Genomic DNA, 19,757 nt, shown 5'->3' on the forward strand with positions numbered 1-19,757 from the left:
CCGTGAAGCTCTTTATCTGACCTTCTATTCTGAATGATAGCTTTGCTGGATAAAGTAATCTTGGTTGCAGGTTCTTGCTATTCATCACTTTGAATATTTCTTGCCACTCTCTTCTGGCCTGCATGGTTTCTGTTGAGAAATCAGCTGACAGTCGTATGTGTACTCCCTTGTAGGTAACTGACTGTCTTTCTCTTGCTGCTTTTAAGATTCTCTCTTTATCTTTTGCTCTTGGCATTTTAATTATGATGTGTCTTGGTGTGGTCCTCTTTGGATTCCTTTTGTTTGGGGTTCTCTGCGCTTCCTGGACTTGTAAGTCCATTTCTTTCACCAGGTATGGGAAGTTTTCTGTCATTATTTCTTCAAAAAGGTTTTCAATATCTTGCCCTCTCTCTCCTTCTGGTACCCCTATAATTCTGATGTTGGTATGCTTGAAGTTGTCCCAGAGGTTCCTTACACTATCTTCATATTTTTGGAATCTCTTTTCTTTTTTCTTTTTCGGTTGGGTATTTTTTGTTTCTTTGTATTTCAAATCTTTGACTTGATTCTTGGGATCCTCTTGTCTGCTGCTGGATCTCTGTAAATTATTCTTTATTTCAGTCAGTGTATGCTTAATTTCTAGTTGGTCCTTTTTAATGTCCTCCATGGTCTCACTATACTTATTGAGGGATTCATTAAATTTATCGGCGGTTTCCATAAAATTCTTGAAAAACCTTATAAACGTGGCCTTGAACTCTATATCCAATCGTTTGCTTTCCTCCATTTCTGCCATTTGTGACCTGTTTCTTTGTCTCCGCATTTTGGCAGCTTCCCTGTGTTGATAGAGTGGCCCTGCGCGCCAGGTGTCCTGTAGGGCCCAGTAGCTCAGCCTCCCCAGTTACCTGGGGTGGACACTCTTGGTGCACTCTTGGTGCCTTGGTTGTTGTAGAATCTCTGGGAGGAATTGACCTCCAGGCCAATTGGCTGTGAGAATCAGCTGTGTCTAAAGTGGGAGAACTTCTGTGCTGAAGACACCCTTCTGGGGCAAGACTTGCTTCAGTGGGGCTTTGGTGCTCACTGAGTCTGCTCCCTGAGTGTGTCCCTTATGGATCTGAGGAGTTGCAATCTGGATGGTCCCCCTCTGACCACTGGGTACAGTGGCTCCTGGATCTAAGGAGGTGCTAATTCAGCCTCTGCCTGAGGCCACACAGCAGGAGCCACGAAGAGGCTCAGCTGTGAAGCAATGCAAGCCGCTGCGGGGCCTTGGGCCTTCTCTTGGAAGTTCCGGGTCTGCCTGCCTGGGCTGCAGTTAGGTACATTCACATGCAAAAGCCTCTGCCACAGCCTGGGTGGGGCGGGGTCTCAGGGAGTCAAAGGGCGGATCAGGGAGCTATGGCCGATTCTCCGCCCGGAGTCTCGCGTCTCAGTGTCCCGGTAACGGCTGCAAGCACCTCTGAGGGAAAGCCGCCCTCAAGTTCGCCCGTTGCCGGACAGACCAGCCTCTTCCCGTATGAGACCTGGGTCCCCAGAGACTTCCCGGAACCGGAGTTCAGAGCAGTCGGGAGTTTGTGATTCAAAAAGACAGCCGCGTCCTCAGGTGCCACCCCCTTTCCTCGCGCGCGAGCCGCCGTACCTCTGCACTTCACCTCCGCAGCGCCTCTGGCTCTCAGCGTGCTTCTCTTTCCTTCTAGTTGTAGAATTTACACTCAGCCAGCCTTTCTGTTGTTCTGGATGATGTTTGCTCAGTCCTTTGCGGTAATTTTCAATTGTTGTGTGAGGCGACAATTTCCCGGTGTTTACCTATGCCGCCATCTTAGTTTCTCCCCTCATTTAAATCTCTTACTCATCAAACGTTTATTGTACACCTACTATGTGCGGGTACTTTGCAAATTCTGGGGCTGTAAAGATTAATGAGCTATTTTTGAAATAAAGGTGGTAAACCAGTATTTGGAGTGGACAATAGAATGTATTCTAATAGATTGAAAAGGATGAATCAACACTGCCTAGGAAGTAAGAGAGGGCTTCGGAGGGGAGGTGATGATAGAGCTGTGTTAGAGGAAAGGGAACAGGAGTGTTGTAGGCAGACACAAAGGGCTCTTGCAGGCAGACTGAATGGTCTGTGCAAGGCCATGCTGGGGGCAGAGCAGGATTAAAGGGCACTTACCTGCATCTGAATATCCTTAGAGTTGATCACTTCCACAATGCCCACCACATTGTCAAACACCAGACCAAACTTCTTACAGTTGTCTAGGAAAAAAACACTCCACTAAATATACACACCACATTCATACAAGCAACTTATCACGGTAACTACAGAGCCGTAGTTCTGCCCTACCAATTGTAATGGAATTTATTTTCCCTTTTATCTGTAGGGTAGACTTGTCGCACTTGAAAATGTAAGCCACTTGTTTCAGTTCAGTCTCTGAAATCACAAGGTCATTCCTGTCCTCTTGGTACTCCTGCGATGAAAACATATGCAAACATTAAATGTAAGGATGTGTAGATAAATTGAATCTATTGCATACTGAAATTACTATGGAGCTCAGCATGCATTCATTATAGCTTTTTATTTATTTTTTAAAAATATATTTTATTGATTTTTTATAGAGAGGAAGGGAGAGGGATAGAGAGTTAGAAACATCGATGAGAGAGAAACATCGATCAGCTGCCTCCTGCACGCCTCCTACTGGGGATGTGCCCGCAACCAAGGTACATGCCCTTGACCGAAATCGAACCTGGGACCTTTCAGTCTGCAGGCCAACACTCTATCCACTGAGCCAAACCGGTTAGGGCTCATTATAGCTTTTAAATATGTTTCTTCTTTTAGAACCATTTTCTTACAGCCCAAACCACAAGTCTCACTTTGTCATTGCAATGTTGGGATCAGATGGAACCACTGGTTGGAAGGGGGGTTGGTGCCAGTTTGCAAACAGTCAGGCATCAGGCACCCTGGTTAGGGGCTGGGGGCTGGAGCAGGGATGGGAGAGCTTGATGCTGAGTCTGGATGCTGAGTCTGGACTTAATGATGCTGCAGCAAAATCTGCTGTGCCAAGTACGAGTTGGGCAAATCTAGGTGTATTTTCAGACCATGGTAACCTTTCCTGTGGTTTTGGTCCTCAGTCTTTAGGGAAGCTCTGGGATTGGCAGGGGGGCACTAGCTTCATTCAACGTGTCTTTATCCTGCTCACGTGGTGGTGGCGGCGGGTGAAGCGGCAGGTTATATCAGCACCACCATCAGTGGGGTAGAATGAAACATTTTACAGCCGATCAGAATGGGGCGCAGATGAACAGTTTATGGAAAGAGTGGTCAGACTCATAGAGACAGAAAGCAGAGTGGTGGTTGCCAGTGGCTGAGGTGAGGGGGGTGGGGCGAGGAGTTTGTGTTTAAGGGGTATAGAGTTTCTGTTTTAAAGATGAAAAGAGTTCTGTGGATGGATGGTGGTGATGGTGGCACAAAGTATGAACTTAATGCCATTGAACTGTTTACTTAAATCAGTGGTTCTCAACCTTCTGGCCCTTTAAATACAGTTCCTCATGTTGTGACCCAACCATAAAATTATTTTCGTTTCTACTTCATAACTGTAATGTTGCTACTGTTATGAATCATAATGTAAATATCTGATAGGCAGGATGGTCTTAGGCGACCCCTGTGAAAGGGTGGTTTGACCACCAAAGGGGTTGCGACCCACAGGTTGAGAACCGCTGACTTAAATGTTAGGACGGTAAATTTTGTGTTCCGTTATTTTACCACAATTAAAAGTAATTTTAAAAGTTGAATGAAAGAATAAATGGGAAATAATGATAAAAAATGTTTATGGAAGCATCCAAAAAAGCCCTGGTTTCTAGTGTCGCCATTTCACTTGGATCTTTAAGGTCCTGGTACAGTTTTGCCTTTCGTCAGAGCGCGTCAGGAATAAAGGCTACAGGCTTCACTCACCACTCTCCATTTCTTCCCTTCCAGCTCGAACACAGGGGCATGTTTCTGAAGAGGATGTGACTGGGGAGCCTTGGGGCCCGGAGAGTGGCTTTTGGTGGGAGATGCAGTTTGTCCTCCTTGAGTTCGCAGGCTGGGGTTCTTGTATGTCTTCTGCGCATCGGTGACGTGCCGCAGCCCTGGGAAGGCAACGCAGAGACACAGTTCTGTGTAGGTTATGCAAAGGAAAACGTCCCTGTCTTCTTAGAGTGACACGTGTAAACAGCACAAGAATTTTTTTAATGCTATTTTCATAGCAGTCAAGTTAATATGCAGAATTTGAGACGTGTATAAGTTAGAGTTAATGGAAACACTGTAAGCATTTTTCAGTTTGAGGAACCTCTTCTTTAAGGAGATAAGATGACAGATAAAAGTTTTGCAAAAAGAAAACCATGGTGCCAAAATGGATCACTTGATTTATTTCTCCCATGGCTAAATCATTCCGCCCAATAGCCAAAAGGTAAGGGCATTCCAGTGAGTATATGTCAGAGTACAGGATCATTTAGGGTTACAGATCCATTCCCTTACTCTCCAGATGAGAAAGTGCAGCTAGTTGAAGCCAGAGAAAAATTCAGAATTTTGGGTTCTTAACTGCCATCCTAGTTCATAGGGACACTTATACTATAATTCCTATTACCCATGCAAAACTACATTTGCATAAGGCGTTTGGCAACAGGACTTTATTAAATGTGGTATGATTTTTAAAAAAATTAACTGTTTACTGTGAGGAGAAAGTAGTTCAATGATATGATTTCTTGATAAGCCTGTGCAAGGCTTGAGGACACAGGTGCTATTGTTTGTCATTTGTTATTTTTATTTCACTTGATCTTGATGCCTGGGTTGCAGATGGTGCCATAACATCAGGGGCTGAAGTGTTGAGGCAGCGTGCAGTGGTCGATTTAGAACCTAGGGTCTTTGAGTTCTTTCTGGTCCGGCCACTGAGTCCATCTACCCGAGATGAAGACACTGCAGGCTCCTGCCTTCCCACAGCAGCTCCCTGTGTGCGGGGGACTGGGATGGAAGGGTGCAGCCGTCACTGTGGGCTCTGGGGGACCTGTGTGCCTCCAGGGAAACAGCTCCAAGGTGAGAGCCAATGTTTCTCACCTTTCGTAATGGCCTCCCCTTGGTTCAGTTGTGCAAATAAAGCTGAGCGTGAAGGGGAGGACTGCTCTTTGCTGCCTTCAGTCTCAAAAAGTGGAGGTGGCCCGGGAGGAGGTGGAGGAGGCGGGGGTGGAGGAAGGCCAGGCCCAGGGGAGAGGGCAGACAACGCGGCTGCGGCGGAGGCCACCGGACCCTGTGGGAGAGAGCAGATGGAAAGCACTGTGTTGAAACTGATGTCCTTGCCCAGCACGGGGATTTTGTTAATGTCACTTACAACCAATGTTGCCAATGAGGAATTGGGGTGCAAGACTCACAAAGGGCACCCCAGAGGTACGCTTGTACATCATGGGTCTGTGGGATGACCTGGGACCCAGAGAGGGTTCACCTTGAGAACATGGAGCATGACTCAGCTGTCCAGACCTGTCAGTAGGAACTCCACACCCTGGATTCACGCTGCTAACTGAGGGGCAAACAAAGCCATACTCACAAGTTCATGTCTAAGGCTCAGAGTATGAAGGAAACTGAGCCTTTTGCCAATGGAGAAGCATAAGAAAAAGTGGTCCAACTGGTAAGAGGATTCCCTTTTTTGGGACACTGGGAATGGCCACCACCAAAGAGCGAGAGAGTGTTGAAAAGTATTCAGTGAGTATTAGATGTTTTTGAATCTTCTTGTGCAACTGAAGAAAGAGACACTGAAATCCTCTCTCTGGAACTCATTTTTCTAGTATGATGCCTCACACTGACCGCCACGCAAGGACCACGTGTGACCTGGATGCTGTCGTGCCTGAAGGTGGTCAGAGACCAGGACCCACCTGAGGATTTGGCTCCTCTAATGCTGAGGGTTAACGAACCAACTAGAAGCTGCGATATCTATGCTTAGTCTCACTTTCTTTGCTATGTGAAGTGCAACCCCTGTTCTAACAAATTGAAATGGCAGTAAAAGGTGATAGACAATAGAGAGATTTGTTTTATCACTTCGAGAGGACTGCGGCTTGAAACTGGCAGGAAAGAAACACATACACAATAAAGCTGTCTTACATACCATTTTACTTTTAAATTCTGAAGAAGAACACTGTATTCCTAGGATAAGGAATTTTTTTCCCCAATGGTCACACAGTTCTTGAGACTGACCAATTTTTTTGGATGAAAAAAAGTAAGAAATTTAAAAGAGAGTGATGGAAACATGGCTTAAGCTCAATTGTTTTCAATACCAAATGCAGTACGTGAAACATTACATAGTGCTAAATATTAACAAAGGTAGCATATCCTTATTTTCCTAAACAACTCACTATTACAGGGGTCAATGTCAGGTTTTTAATCTGTGGGTTTTTTAGTTAAAAACAACAACAACAAAAAACCCCACATGACTTTCAAAGTGCTTATATGATCCCTATTATGTGTAGAATTACCTTGAAATGAAAATTCTCTTAGTAAAAATTGCCAGTTACAAAAATAGTCATGGGGATGTAAAATAGAGCAGAGGGAATACAGTCAGCAATGCTGTTATAACTATGCCAGATGGATATTAGCTATACCAGAGTGATCACTTGGTAAGGTATATCAATGTCTATCCCTCTGCTGTACACCTGAAACCAATATAATATTGTATGTCAACTATGATTGAAAAATACATGTACAAAAAGATTCTTCTCTATTCATAATGCAGATCTTAAAAACCAAGCAGGCTGGAGATCTCACCTCCTGAAGGAATAATATGTGATGGGTTTTGTTTCTAAGGAAAACCAGCCTGACTCCATCAGGATTTTCGGGTCAAGCGGAAAATGATCACACAGTTCTTGAGACTGACCTTTAAAAAAAAAAAGGTATCTTAAATGTTTCTATTGTGTTACTGAGGTGAAATGAGAGACTTTGCTCTGAATCATAAAGAGCATAAAAGATAAGCTTTGCGCATCAAACAATATCCCAGCCCTCAGCTCCAGACACTGAGTATTGCTTTTACTCATAAGCACATAATAACTCAACTAGTCAGTGAAAGGACAGCCCTTTCTCCCCGTCTGAAACCCGGCAGCTTTACAGCCCTCCTATTTGTGGAAAGGAGAGACGATGCTGGCTTCTAAATCGCAGAGTGATTTACATGGCCCCCTGGCTCTCAGAATTCAGAGCCGCTCTCCAAGAGCCATAAAAGGACACTGAAACCAATAAGCCACATATTCAACTTTTTGGAACTTTGATACGTTCAGATGGCTGACCCAGGAACACTAAACAAAGGATTTACGGCAACAAATGTTGCATATAAAAGCCAAAAAATAAGAGAACTCAGGACCAGCTGAAACTCTGCCTTCGCCTTATCCTTTGTGCGTTCGGGCTCATGCCAGGATCAGCCGCAGGGAGAGCACAAAGCTAGGCTCTGGTTTCCAAGGGGACTTTGTAATTAGCATTCCGGGGCTTTGCTGTGTACGGTGCACTTGAAAGCAAACTCATTAGACATTCCCTTAACAGGAGCTCTGTGGGCCGCCCCTGGCAGCGCAGTCACTTCTTTCTCCTCCCCTCCTCCTGTAGGGCATCACAGCACGTGATACCAGAGCCTTCTGCGCATGTGCCCACCCATGAGTGACAGCCACATCGACTGGAATCACACCCAACGTTAAGTCTTCAGACGTTCCAATAAAAACAGAGGGGAGATGGTCAGGGAAGGGAAGGCAGCCAAACATGCTGGAAAGTCTAGTGTGGGCCAGGCACTAATTGTTTCCATTCATTTAACATATATTCAATGTTCATTATAGGAAGGCTTTTGCCAGTCTCGATGCCAAACTTGTCTGAACCTTAGCATCACCTGGGAATCTCTGAGAAATTGCAAACTCTGGGCCACGTTGCAGAAACACTCTCCGGGGAGGTGGGACACAGGCATCGGGTTTTTTGAAGCTCTCTAGGCCAGTGGTCAGCAAACTCATTAGTCAACAGAGCCAAATATCAACAGTACAACGATTGAAATTTCTTTTGAGAGCCAAATTTTTTAAACTTAAACTATATAGGTAGGTATATTCAACTTTAAATTCAACGTTAAATTCATGGTTTTCGTCTTCCGTCTTTCTTTGCTTCTTCTTTGTAGCCATCTCAAACAGGGCACCTAAAAAAATGTTTCATTTTATAATAATAAAGTCACCAACACAAAAGAATTACAATTCTTAAGTTGATGACAAAAATACCTGTAGGATTTGCAGCTGGTTGGAAAAATACAGGTCACCCGCGCGCGATTTGCGGACGCGACTAGCACTAACCACTGCACAATGAGACAGCTGACTGACTGGCTCACTCAACTAGTGCATGAATCACGTGCGCCTCCCCCGCGCTGTGTCTCCAGTCGCCTGCCCGACCGACACCCCCGACTTCTTCTAATGCCATTTCTTCAAAATAGACTCGCCCAGGCCAAAAACCGACTTCAGCGCATGGGACACGAAGTTTCAATCGCACTGTATGTGCGCGCCTGCATGTGGTATTTTGTGGAAGAGCCACACTCAAGGGGCCAAAGAGCCGCATGTGGCTCGTGAGCTGCGGTTTGCCAACCACTGCTCTAGGCGATTCCAATGTGCTGACAAGTTTGGGAAAACCATTCTATGTGCTGAGATTGATTATAGTCATCACAATAGTATTACCAGAACTGTATTGAAATCCTTTCTTGACAGAAAATAAAGCAGAAAGTCAGAAAGGCTGACCCAATATTAAACGGCCAGAAAGTGGCAGAGGCATAACTCAAGCACATACCTGCTTGATTCTAAAACCTTCAGGATTGGTGTTTGCCTGAGGTGGGGGTCCAGGGGAAATGGGTGAAGGGTGTCAAAGGTACAAACTTTCAGTTATAAAATAAGTAAGTCCTGGGGATGTGACTATAGTTAATAACCCTTTATTGTATAGTTGAAAGTTGCTAAGAGAGTACATTTTAAAAGTTCTTATCACAAGAAAAAATTGTAATTACATGTTGGATGGGTGCTAACTAGACTTACTGTGGTGATTTTTTTGCAATATATACAAATTTCAAATCATGTTGTACACCTAAAACGAATATAATGTTATATGTTAATTATAGCTCAAAAAATTATTTACAAATTAAAGCCTTCTTCAGGGAAATCTTTTATACCATATTTAGACTTTTAAAAAAACGAGTCACTAGTCGAATGAAAGAACCAGAGGTATGGGCTACCTGAAGACATACCAGGTATGTAGTGTTGCTCTTGGGCCTCTTGGAGTTGGTGTGAAACTGGCTTCATTTTTATCTCCACTACAGCTTGCTCTATCCCTCTATCGCCTAAGCAGCTGACCAGCGCCTACAGCCACCCTGGAACCAGGCTTGATCCTCTGAGGACATAAGAAGTCTTGGGTATTGTCCTAGCTGGTTTGGCTCAGTGGATAGAAAGCCTGCCTGTGGACTGAAGGGTCCTGGGCACATGCCCAGGTTGTGGGCTCGATCCCCAGTAGGGGGTGTGCAGGAGGCAACTCATCAATGATTCTCTCTCATCATTGATGTTTCTATCTCTCTCTCCCTCTCCCTTCCTCTCTGAAATCAATAATAAAAAAACAAAAAAAAAAACAACCCAAAAGGAAGTCTTGGGTGTTGACACTGGTACCTCAGCATCAAGTCACCGTTGATGCTGGTTTGCTGTGACTCTGTGCTCTGGATCTGGAAACTGGTCTCCTGCCTTACCCAGTTTTCCCGAGTATCCACAGGTTCTAGTAATGGGATACTTGCACCTAAACCTTGGTTCCCTGCCTATTGCTCAAGCTGTTCTGGGATGGAGACCTAATTCCCCTGCTGGGGATAGCTGTGACGTAAGGGCATTGCCTCTCAGTGTGGTTTCCTCTTAGAGAGAAACTCTCATGGCAGAGGTAGCGCCCCAGGTTGACTAGACTGAACAGGAAGCAGTGGCTCAGATCAGGGCCTGCAGCCTCAGTTGCCTGTTGAGGGTCCACTGCTGCTCATCCTCAGTGGGATGGAGGCCCCGTGGGAAGCAGAGCTAAGCAGGAAAGGGGCACTGGGAGAGGCAGGCTTGGCACGGCTCATACTCCGTTAGGTCTGTGTAGGGATATTAGAAGGATCACTTCAGAAGGGCAGGTTGTCTGGAGATGCTGAGACCAGGGCTCCAGGAACCCGAGAGAGTCCTGGGAGAGTCACAGGGCAACATCTCATTAGCCTGCAGAGTGCATTAATTTCTCAGGACAGCGGCCACGGTACGGGTCAGATTTCCCATGCAGAATAAAACTAAGACATCAAAAAGATGCTATTTACTTGTAAATTACCCAAATATTTCTGGTCCTTCTAAAAGAACCTGTTTCTTAATAAAAAATTCTTTCCTGGTATGTTTTACCCTGACAGTTACTTTAATGGTATTTCTATGGCGTAGAATTATACATCTAAAGCTCAGGTCCTACAGGACTGTGATAGCCTGGGACTGGCACAGGTCACGTGGATTGGAAAGTAAAGGGGAGGAACCTGGAGGGAGACCCAGCCTTGGCTCAGCAGCTATGCCTCCCTCCACCCCCAAATGCTTTTAAAGACACGACTTCATTAGGTTGATGAAATGAGTCTCGAGTACCTTAGAGCCCCAGACTAAAAAAAAAATGGAAAAAACAACATTTTATTCAAGTCATGTTAATAATGGCTTACAACCTAAAAAAAGAAAAGCAGCACATTTATGATTCTAAGTGGCCATATTCAGGGGACAAAAGTTCACTTATGTTGCAAGAACACAGCACAAAATCTAAAAATGCTGCTTTTGAAAGCTCTATTAAGATTAATTTTGAGAGCAGATGTTTGATTATATACTTTTTTTTTGGAGGGGGCACAAAAGACCTCAAAAAATGTCTGCAAATGCCTTTCTCTAAATTAATTTCAACTGTCCCGGGAACAGCTGCATCCTCTGATGTTAAATATACGAACTATAACTACCAGATAATGAAACCATTGTATGTGACATTTGGAAAGCTTGCCTTTTTTGCTTTATACAAATACATTATATAAAAATTATATATATTACATGTAATGTATTTATGTACCAATGTGCATCAACTTTTTCATTAAATGTTACTTGAAATAATTACTGATTTTATTACTTTATAATTTAGATTTTATTCTGAAAGGGAAAGTACTTCTAGTTCTTAAATGAAATCTCCACATTGTTTTGCTGTTGGCAATTACACATGTACTTAACAACCCATTTCTATCCCCAACGACAGACACATTTGCATTAGTTATCCAGTTAATTTGGGCGCAGTCTAGCTTTGGATCTAAATAATCTACAAAAAGGACTCCAATTTTCCATTTTGTAGAGTTTGTACAAAGCAGAATACTGGTACTTTTAGACAGAGGTTTTATGTCTTTGTGACAAAATTAAGCAAAATGTGAAACACTGCTGCTTAAGTAAAAAAACACACACACACACACACACAAAACACACACACACACAAAACACACACACACACACACACACAAAACACACACACACACACATACACAACACAACTATCAGCTACAAAGAGAAGTTTCCCATCTAAGATTTTCTGCTTAATAATTAAATTGGAGATTTTCAACTTTCACACTTTAAATTCTAAGATTTTTCAAACCCAACAAATTAGGGCATCAGATGATTTGGTCTAAATAGACTCTAACTCAGTGGTCGGCAAACTCATTATTCAGCAGAGCCAAATATCAACAGTACAACGATTGAAATTTCTTTTGAGAGCCAAATTTTTTAAACAGAAACTATATAGGTAGGTACATTGTTATTAACTTAATTAGGGTACTCCTAAGGCTTAGGAAGAGCCACACTCAAGGGGCCAAAGAGCCGCAGTTTGCCGACCATGGCTCTAACTCTTTAATAGATGGGTTGAAAAGTGAATTAGAATAAGTTGGGCTCATTTGTCAGTTCATCCAACTAATTTACCGAGGTCTGCCTTGCAAGGACCTGGGATACGATGAAGGAGGAGGCATGCATCCTATTTGTTAAGAGGTTTATAACCCAGTGGGAGTGTGAAGTATATAAATAAGTTAACTGCAGATGCAGCTGGACATGTGCCATGTGTCACATGAGCCAAAGACACTGGGGGCACACCGGAGGGTGTGGCCATCTCTCCTCAGGAGAGTGGGCCCAGGACAGGCTGCTGTGGCCACACCATCCAATTCTTTGTAGAGAACAGAAGCTCTACGAGAGACACTGAGGGGTTGGTTCTCAGCATGGGAGAGATGTAGATCTAAATAACATTAATCTCCAACTCTAAGAAGAGGTCAGGCAACCTATATCTTGGCCTATGTTTTTACAATTTTTTGAAAAAGCAGAGAGCAAGGAAATAAAAATAACACGTGACAGTGTCTTGGAACAAGTGGATTGTGTTTCTTATCACCGAGCTTTTGTTGATGTTTTTTTCTATAACATGAGCTTAGTGATAGTAATGTTCTGAGCCACCTGTCTTTAAATATTTGTGGAGAGCACAGATAAAACTGAAAAATAAAGCAGCTGACATGTGGTGGTGCTGTTTATGGGTTTTACCACTCCTGCCCCCATCCTTTCCTCATGTCCAGCTCCCCACCTCCTCCCCCCCAACACACACACAGCTGTCTTCTGTTTCTTGGTTATATTCTCTCTTTAGCTGTCCACCCTGAAGCCATCCTGGCCCACTAATCACCTGGTATCAGTGACAGTTGACATGTGCCTACTTACAGACTTTAAAGCAATTTAAAAATCTCCAAACCATTTTAATCACAAATACACTTACATTACCATGCTAAAACTACAGGAATTCACAATGTTTTATAACTGCCCGTTTTGTTCAAATGCTGTTTTATTGATTTTACCAAAGAAAATGAATCTCAAATGGTCCTGTGTAATATGAGAAAAATAAGAGGATGATTAACTTCTCATATACCAAAATAGGAGGGAGGGCTTAAAGCAGTGGTTCTCAACCTTCTGACCTTTTAAATACAGTTCCTCATGTTGTGACCCAACCATAAAATTATTTTCGTTGCTACTTCATAACTGTAATGTTGCTACTGTTATGAATCGTAATGTAAATATCTGATATGCAGGATGGTCTTAGGCAACCCCTGTGAAAGGGTCGTTCAACCGCCAAAGGGGTCGAAACCCACAAGTTGAGAACTGTTGGCTTAAAGGAAAGAACTATCAGTTTCAGAACCCAAAACTAACTTTCTATATACATAAATCAGAAAGTTTGCATAGCAGCAAGAAATGCTTTGCAAATTCGTGATTTGGGGTTTGTTTATAGTTTCGATGTCAAAACAAGTTGCTTTCTATTTTCTGAAAGATATAGTTTGATCAATAACTGAGTCAAATTGATACATTTCCAAATTTGTAAATTTCTATAAGTATTTGCAAATTTTACATTCATATTGATATCACACTTTAAAAATATATATTTTCATTGATTTCAGAGAGGAAGGGAGTGGGAGAGAGAGAGATAGAAACATCAATGATGAGTGAGAATCATTGATTGGCTGCCTCCTGCATGCCCCGCACCGGGGATTGAACCCGCAACCCAGGCATGTGCTTTTGACCGGAATCGAACCTGGGACCCTTCCGTCTGCAGGCTGACGCTCTATCCACTGAGCCAAACCAGCTAGGTCTGGATATCACACTGTTACTGGAAAACAACTATAATCAAGAAAAAAAGATTAATGGATGATCATCCTGTACAACATAAAGTATAAGCCAAAGTGAATTTATGACTTTAGTTTCTATTCTCTTATTTTTATCACTTCCTATAATTTTGGGACTTCTTCTGCCAATGAAAACAAAGTTTCTGTGGGCCTTTCCAAGGAAACAGAATTGTTAAAAATACAACAATGAAATGCTGTATTATATTTTAAGCATGGGTTTATTAATATTTTTTAAAAAGTCCACTTAGGGAATATTTCCCATTTCATCTGTGGCAACAGAACACCACTCCCAACGATAAGTCCATGCAGTTCAATAAAAAGGTGGTTCCACAACCTGAAGGAAATGTGGGATCACTTTCCTTCAGAGGCAAGACTCCAAACACCCTTATAGAAGTAAAGAGGGAGGTAAGGAAGACTCCAAATCTCATGACTTCATCAATGACTTCCGGTCGCCTCACTCTTCCAGTGGTCCCCACTCTCCCATGATCTCTGTAAGCTGTGTTTTTGATGACCTGGAGGGATGTGAGCTATGGCAGCAGATGAAAAAAAAACAAGAGAAAAATCCCTTCAGAGAAGGAAAAATCCTCTTGGGTTGGAAACCATCTGGGAATAACGTTCACAGTCTATAATAGTTTGTGGAAACTGGTAACTTTGTTTTTATGTTCGTTGCTCTTCTAATTTATATATTGAATGTGGCCCTTCATAAAACATAGGTGGTGATTCCTGTTTAACGAAAAGTAGAAATGTGTGATGGAAGCAGACCATGCCCTCAGAGCAGCTAGTCCAGAAGAATATATTGAACACTTTCTAATTTGCTCAAGCCATCCAGCTATTTTGCACAAATTGTCTTGATGAGTAGTCCCAATTATTAGTTTGGCCTTGCTTTGCTCCTGCTATCAGAACTAAATCTGGAATTTCCAGATCGCCTTTTCTTCTTGTCTGCCAGCATTGGCAGCTTGAAAATAAAATTTCTCATAAAATAAAAGGAAAGATAAAATTAATTTTCCATGGGAAAATATTCCAGAGTTAAAGATAGCAGAGTATACTCACCAAAGAGACAAACCACAGATAGACGACAGTTATATGAAGACCCAGAGCGACTGACATGCGGCTTGAATTATCTGGACACTTACTTTATTTGGACAGAAAAGCCTAGGTCCGAACTTCATTGAATTAAAGTCTTCGATTTTCGGGTCATAAAGAAACTCTTGTATTATTCAAATTATCCATACTTGGTAGATGGCAGAGATGGGGGTGAGGAGGCATAATAATAGCTGTTATAAAGTTGATTTACATTTGGCTCTGTTTTCTATCTTATTTTTTTAGGAAAAAATAAAAGCACCAATAGCTGCTGAGCATTACAGTTGAGGCATACTAACACAGTAACTTTTGTCTCGATTTCAGTTCCAAAAAATGCAGGAAAGGTTAATTGGCGCTTACTGGTAGGTCTGGGAAAAGGTCTGTTATTAGCCTAGCTTGCATCAAGGGTACAACCTGGACCAATACACTGTGGTCTGGCCTTGACCCTGTGTTATATTAAGAGTTTGGTTTTTTTTTGTTTTTTTTTTTTAAAATATATTTTATTGATTTTTTACAGAGAGGAAGGGAGAGAGATAGAGAGTTAGAAACATCGATGAGAGAGAAACATCGATCAGCTGCCTCCTGCACATCTCCTACTGGGGATATGCCCGCAACCAAGGTACATGCCCTTGACTGGAATCGAACCTGGGACTTTTCAGTCCGCAGGCTGACGCTCTATCCACTGAGCCAAACCGGTTTCGGCAAGAGTTTGTTTTAACTTCAGAACACAATCTGCACCTTTCCCTTATTCCTTCTCAAGAGAATCTTTTTGCTTAATCTAATATTACATGCATTTCCCGAGTTTATACCAACTGGGATTAAGGGGCATGCAGGTGGCAGGTGCAGGGGAGGCACTGATGACCAATACGCCCTTATAATAAAATGCATTGCTCATTTCTATTACCATCATTTGGTAGAAGGAAAAAATATGATTTATATGGCTTTTGAGCGATGGACACAATCTGTATAGGTAATGAAATAACACTATGAAAATTCCACTATGAAGAACTAACAAGTTCAGTTTAGCAAATGTATTTGGACTTGGTGTGTGTTTAAGGCCCTGGACCAGCCACTGCTGCAGATTCCAGCGGAACGGGAGAAGGACTCTGCTTTCAATGAGCTCCAGCCTTGGGGAGAGGAGACACTTCTGTTCTCCCCAACTACGGGCACTTGGCTGTAGGCCTTTGTGTCTTTGCTCAGCTGGGCTGTGCCTTCGTTTGGAAGGCTCTTCTTCAATTTACTATCTGGAAAATTCTTAAATATCCTTCAAGATTCAGCTCACAGTTCTCTTCTTTTGTAGGTTTTCTGGGGCTCTCCTAAGAGGAAATGTCCTGTATCTCTATTACAAGGAACACCTGTATTTGTCTGTGAATTCAGGTTTGTCACCCTAGCCTGGGTTCTGAAGAGCCACTCATTATTCATATTTTTTGTTTTGTTTTGTTAACCCTCACCTGAGGATATTTTTTCCATTGATTTTTTTTAGAGATAGTGGGAGGGTAAGAGACAGAAAGAGAGAAACATCGATGTGAGAGGGACACATCCATTGGTTGCCTCCCGCATTGACCCGGACCAGAGCCAGGTATTGAGCCTGCAACCGAGGTACATGACCTTGCCCGGAAGTGAATAAGGAACTGCTTTATAAGGTAGAAAGTGCTAAGCATCATGCAAAAAATACAGATTTTATTTATTGCTTTAATTTTTTCATTGATTCTTTTTGAGAGAGAGAGAGAGAGAGAGAGAGAGAGAGAGAGAGAGAGAAATTTGTTATTCTACCTATTTCCGCATTCATTGGTTGATTTTTGTATGTGCCCCCTGACTGGGGATGGAACTGGAAACCTTGGTGTATGGGGATAATGTCGAGAATTATAATGCTCTAATGAACTAAGCTACCTGGCCAGGGCAAGAAATACAGATTTTAGGAAGTGTTGCAGAGGTTCTGTGGAGGGAAAGGGTAACTTCTAGCTTGGGGACAGGCAGAAATCAGAGCAGCTTCTTGAAGAGCAGACCTTTTGAAATAGACTGTGCAGGATGAACGGATCAGATTTGATACAAGGAAGCAAGAGAAATGGAATTCCAACAGCAGGGACACAAGTACTGTCATTACAACACATACATGCAATTGGATTGTTAGCAAGCACACGGGAACGCACAGATCCACATTGTTACTGTCTTTCCACGCATTACCTTTGATGTGACACACCTGCTAATGAAACGGTCACTACTCAAAACGTTCTTTTAGAGACGCCTTCAGCCCTGTGTACCAAAGCATGCCCACCAAAAAACCACTCTGGCCTTCATACTTTCCTTCTTTTGACTAAAAAGAATATTATTCAGATGAATTTCTCTCTAAACAGGGTCTCAATGGTTTGTGGCCATTTGAAAAAGATAAAATTCACCTTTAAAGAAGGAAGATTTGCTACCACTGAGCATCCTAAAAAGGATTAGCCAGCCGGAGGCTTTCTGTCAAGGCCCTTTCTCACTGGGGAGGGACAAGGAGATGGAGAAAGCCATGCAGCTATGAAGGTGATTACTGGAAGGCCCGGTCTCAGGAAATCATGGTGGAGGGGGGTCCTGGAGGTGTGGAGGCTAAGAGGTTGAACCCCAAGGCAAGGCACCTTATTAGTTAATAAGAAGCTGGGGTGCCCACTGAGTCACTCAGGGTGTCCTCCACTCCAGGGACCCCAGCCCTCCTCTGGGAAGAAGCTCAGCATGCACCCCTAAATCACTGCCTCCTGATTTTCCCGAGAGGGGCTGGGGGAGAGACTGGGAAACAGGGCACCCCAGTTACACACTGCCTTCAACATTACACATTAAAGAATTTTATATAAGCTCACCTGAATTAAAATAGTCCTAAGGTGATGGTTTAAATGAATCAGGGACATATATTAACTTGCTGGCCCTCAGGTTTAGAGAGTTCAAGTTCTTGGTTATGAAAAAGTTCTGGCAAATCAAATAATCTTGATCATTAAAGCAGGCAGTTTTAAAAGCAACTACTGTTTTGATTTAGGGAGAGAAAGATTAAAACACTCTAAAAAACATGTGTTCTAATCAACTAACAAAACTAACAATAAAACTCAAAGGTATTTATGAGACAATAAAAATAGTTCTAACTATAAAAAGCTTACGGCTTTATAGTACAGATAATTCTAAACTATTGTGTATAAAATTATGGATATCTATTTTAACCTACACTTATTCTAGTGAAGATATAGCGCAGGTAAAAATAAAATCATCCCCAAACCTCAAAAGACAGACTTTGAAGTTATAGGCAGTAATCTATCAAATCAGACAGCTGGTCAGTAAATAACCAAGAGGTCATTACATAAAACCTTACTCCTTAATTCCTTAAACCTGCACCTACCACTAACGCTCCAGAAACTGCTTTCTAAAGGCCAGTGATAAGATAGACGGGCAGCCTTTCCCAATCTTACTCCCCCTGACTGGCCCAGTGATGGTGGCAACCAGCCTCACTTTCTTAGAGTCTGGACTCTAGTTGTCTTGTCTCCGTGACTGATTCACACCGTTCTCTAAATAATGGAGTCGTCCAAGCTTTTATTCTCCACAGTATTCTCTTTTGTCTCTGTTCTCATCTATTTAACTATCATCTCTAGGTCCTCCCCGCACGCCTTCAGTGATTTTTTTAAATTGGTTGCCTCCTGCATGTATCCCGACTAGGATTGAACCCACCTGACTGGGAATCAAACCTGGGACCTTTCGGTGTACAGAACGACGCTCCAACCAACTGAGCCATACTGGCCAGGGTCCCATTCAGTGATTTTCATACCTGCATTTCACCTGCTCACTACACCTATTCATCTCCATGGATGCCGCATCTGCACCCAAAAACAACACAGTGAGAGCTTGTGAGTATTTTTCATGCTCCTCTACTAACCCCTCCTGTTGATTTCCCTATTTTCGTTAATGTTAGTATGATTCTCCTAGACTTCCGGATTGGAAACTTTGTGTTTGGAGGTAATGTCTCTCTTCACCTCTCTCTCTGGCTCTTCCCTTTGTCCTCCAATTCGGGGTCCACTCCATCTCTTTCTTTGCATTTGCACCGTCACACTCTAGGTCACATACTACCCCACCTCCCCTGCCCATCCACTCGTCTCCTAACATGTACCAGGGCCTCTAATCTCTCCCCGTTCCATCTGTCTTGCACATCTCCGACATCATTACTTACAGTGTAAGGTTCTGAAACAAGGTCTAGTGTGAGGAAAAGAACCCTGCACATCACATAGGCACATCTTCTTAGGAACACAGAAGGCCCCGTCATTTGGCCCCGGTTGGCCTGTCTGACCTCACCTCTTGCCTCGTTCAACTCTGCGAAACGACCCGCTTTTCTCTCAAAGCACTTTGTTCACGTCCTATGTGCGTGTGCTGAATTCTCTGCTAAGAACTGCCCTTTCCTTTACTGCTGGCTCAGGAACACCTGCTCGTCCTTCAAGACACAAATCAAATATCTTGCCCACCCAGGAGCCCGATTAGCTAGGTTTATTTCCAACATAGCCCTGTGTTGTTGTTATTCATTTTTGCTTCATAATTAAAATCTGCTATTTGATGGCAAAAACTGAAGCATAAATATAATGCCTAATGTATGCTCTGTACACGGTAGGTAGCAATAAATAGTTATGAAATAAATGAATGAGTAAAAATTAATGATATCCCTTGAGTCTCCCTTAAGTTGGACTCCTTTGGTCTAACTTAAATACATGAGAGAAGTGCTTTTCAAACTTTAATGTGCATATAAAGCCCCTGGCAAGTCTTATTAAGAGGCAGGTTCTGATTCAGCAGGTCTGGGCTGGGGCCTTGGATTCTGCATTTCTAACAAGTTCCCAGGTTGCTGCAGGCTCAGGGACCAGGCTGCATTGCAGGATTGGGTGTCCCCCCCCCCATATTTTCCTGGCCTATGATGTACATCATGCTTCGTGTTCCCTCTAGCATGCTACTCATCCCATTATCACGTTGTATTGTTTATATATTCATCTAGAATGGGAGTTTCAG

The 19,757-nt window shown here is 42.9% G+C and overlaps 1 protein-coding gene across 1 annotated transcript in view; it reads right to left on the reverse strand.

Annotated features, from left to right (window-relative positions):
* The window catches only part of CAP2 (cyclase associated actin cytoskeleton regulatory protein 2), a 149,793-nt gene that overhangs the window by 10,736 nt on the left and 119,300 nt on the right, over positions 1–19,757 (reverse strand). Inside the window, exons 8-11 of the mRNA XM_036351357.1 lie at positions 5,054–5,243; positions 3,914–4,089; positions 2,312–2,435; positions 2,141–2,223 (exon numbers count right to left, since the gene is read on the reverse strand). Coding sequence (XP_036207250.1) covers positions 2,141–2,223; positions 2,312–2,435; positions 3,914–4,089; positions 5,054–5,243 — 573 coding nt within the window. The remainder of the gene's footprint in view (positions 1–2,140; positions 2,224–2,311; positions 2,436–3,913; positions 4,090–5,053; positions 5,244–19,757) is intronic.

The sequence above is a fragment of the Myotis myotis genome, unplaced genomic scaffold, assembly GCF_014108235.1.
Source record: "Myotis myotis isolate mMyoMyo1 unplaced genomic scaffold, mMyoMyo1.p scaffold_m19_p_2, whole genome shotgun sequence".
NCBI lineage: Eukaryota > Metazoa > Chordata > Mammalia > Chiroptera > Vespertilionidae > Myotis > Myotis myotis.